Consider the following 1,079-nt stretch of genomic DNA (forward strand, 5'->3'; position numbering starts at 1 on the left):
AAAAAAAAAAAAAAAAAAAAAAAAAGAATTACACACTCCGGAGGTTCTAACAACAGATGGTTAGGTACTGCTGAGGTCTTTGTCTGATGTGATCTCTGGGTCCTATCTTCTCTTAGATAGTCTGGGTCCTACCTCAGCCCACTTTTATGGTTAAAAGTGGGTTTCTACACCGTGACTGGAGAACCATGCTAGGACCTAGCAAACAAGGCCTTTTGAAATCTGCAAAAGCCGGCTATGAAGGTGCTTCCTAAAACCCCATCAGATTAATTTGTGAGTGAGCAGTAAGTTATGTGTTACAAAGAGGTGTTCTGTAGTAAATAACATGGCTTAAAAAAGAATATTGGCTCTTAAGTGTGATTATTTTATAATTTTTCTTTTCCGTGAAGTGCCTGTTCCTTTATAATATGCCTGACCTTTTCACATGAAGGACAGTTGAATTTATATAAAGATTCAAGCTTTTCAAGTTAAAAAGGTAGATATTTAAGGAATCAATAGCTTGGAATATTTATTATAAACAAACGTGTTTAAAACATTTTTTTCCCGTTTTGGTTTGCGTTTGAGTGGTTACTTTTATTTATTCCTAAGTCATCTGTAAGTTGAATTGTTAAAATTTTTTTTAAAAGCTGATAAAGTGTTATTTTGTCAAGTGAAATCTGGATTTGAAAACGAATGTTTTATTTTTAATAAGCTGTCTGTTAGCGGAAGGGCAGTGATAGTTTGTCTCCCAAGTTGTGGCGCTGCTCCTCTCTACTCAGTGTGTGCACATTTGTTCTGTGGAGCCTTGGCAAGTTGTTCTCCGTTTCAGAATGGGACAACAGAAGAAATAACTTCAGAAGAGGAGGAAGAGGAAGAGATGGCTGAAGTAGGTATATGTAAAAATAACATTTTATAGATACCTGTGCTTTTGAACCTTGTAATTCACTTACCTTTTAAAATTAGTGTTAATGTGGAATAATGAAAAACACATGGTATTTGGAATGAACTATAATTTCTAAATACTGGCTTTACCTTTTAATTATTTTTTAATTTTTTTTTTTTTTTTTGTCTTTTTGAGACAGGGTCTTGCTATGCAGTTCAGG

General features: G+C 34.1%; 1 protein-coding gene across 1 annotated transcript in view; it reads left to right on the forward strand.

The window, feature by feature from the left end:
* The window catches only part of Ube2q2 (ubiquitin-conjugating enzyme E2Q family member 2), a gene marked incomplete at its 5' end in the record, with an annotated part of 49,108 nt that overhangs the window by 15,208 nt on the left and 32,821 nt on the right, over positions 1-1,079 (forward strand). The window contains 1 exon segment of the mRNA XM_005393461.2: positions 806-862. Within this exon segment, the coding sequence (XP_005393518.1) occupies positions 806-862 (57 nt within the window).

The sequence above is a fragment of the Chinchilla lanigera genome, unplaced genomic scaffold (assembly GCF_000276665.1).
Source record: "Chinchilla lanigera isolate Chin_1 unplaced genomic scaffold, ChiLan1.0 scaffold00049, whole genome shotgun sequence".
NCBI lineage: Eukaryota > Metazoa > Chordata > Mammalia > Rodentia > Chinchillidae > Chinchilla > Chinchilla lanigera.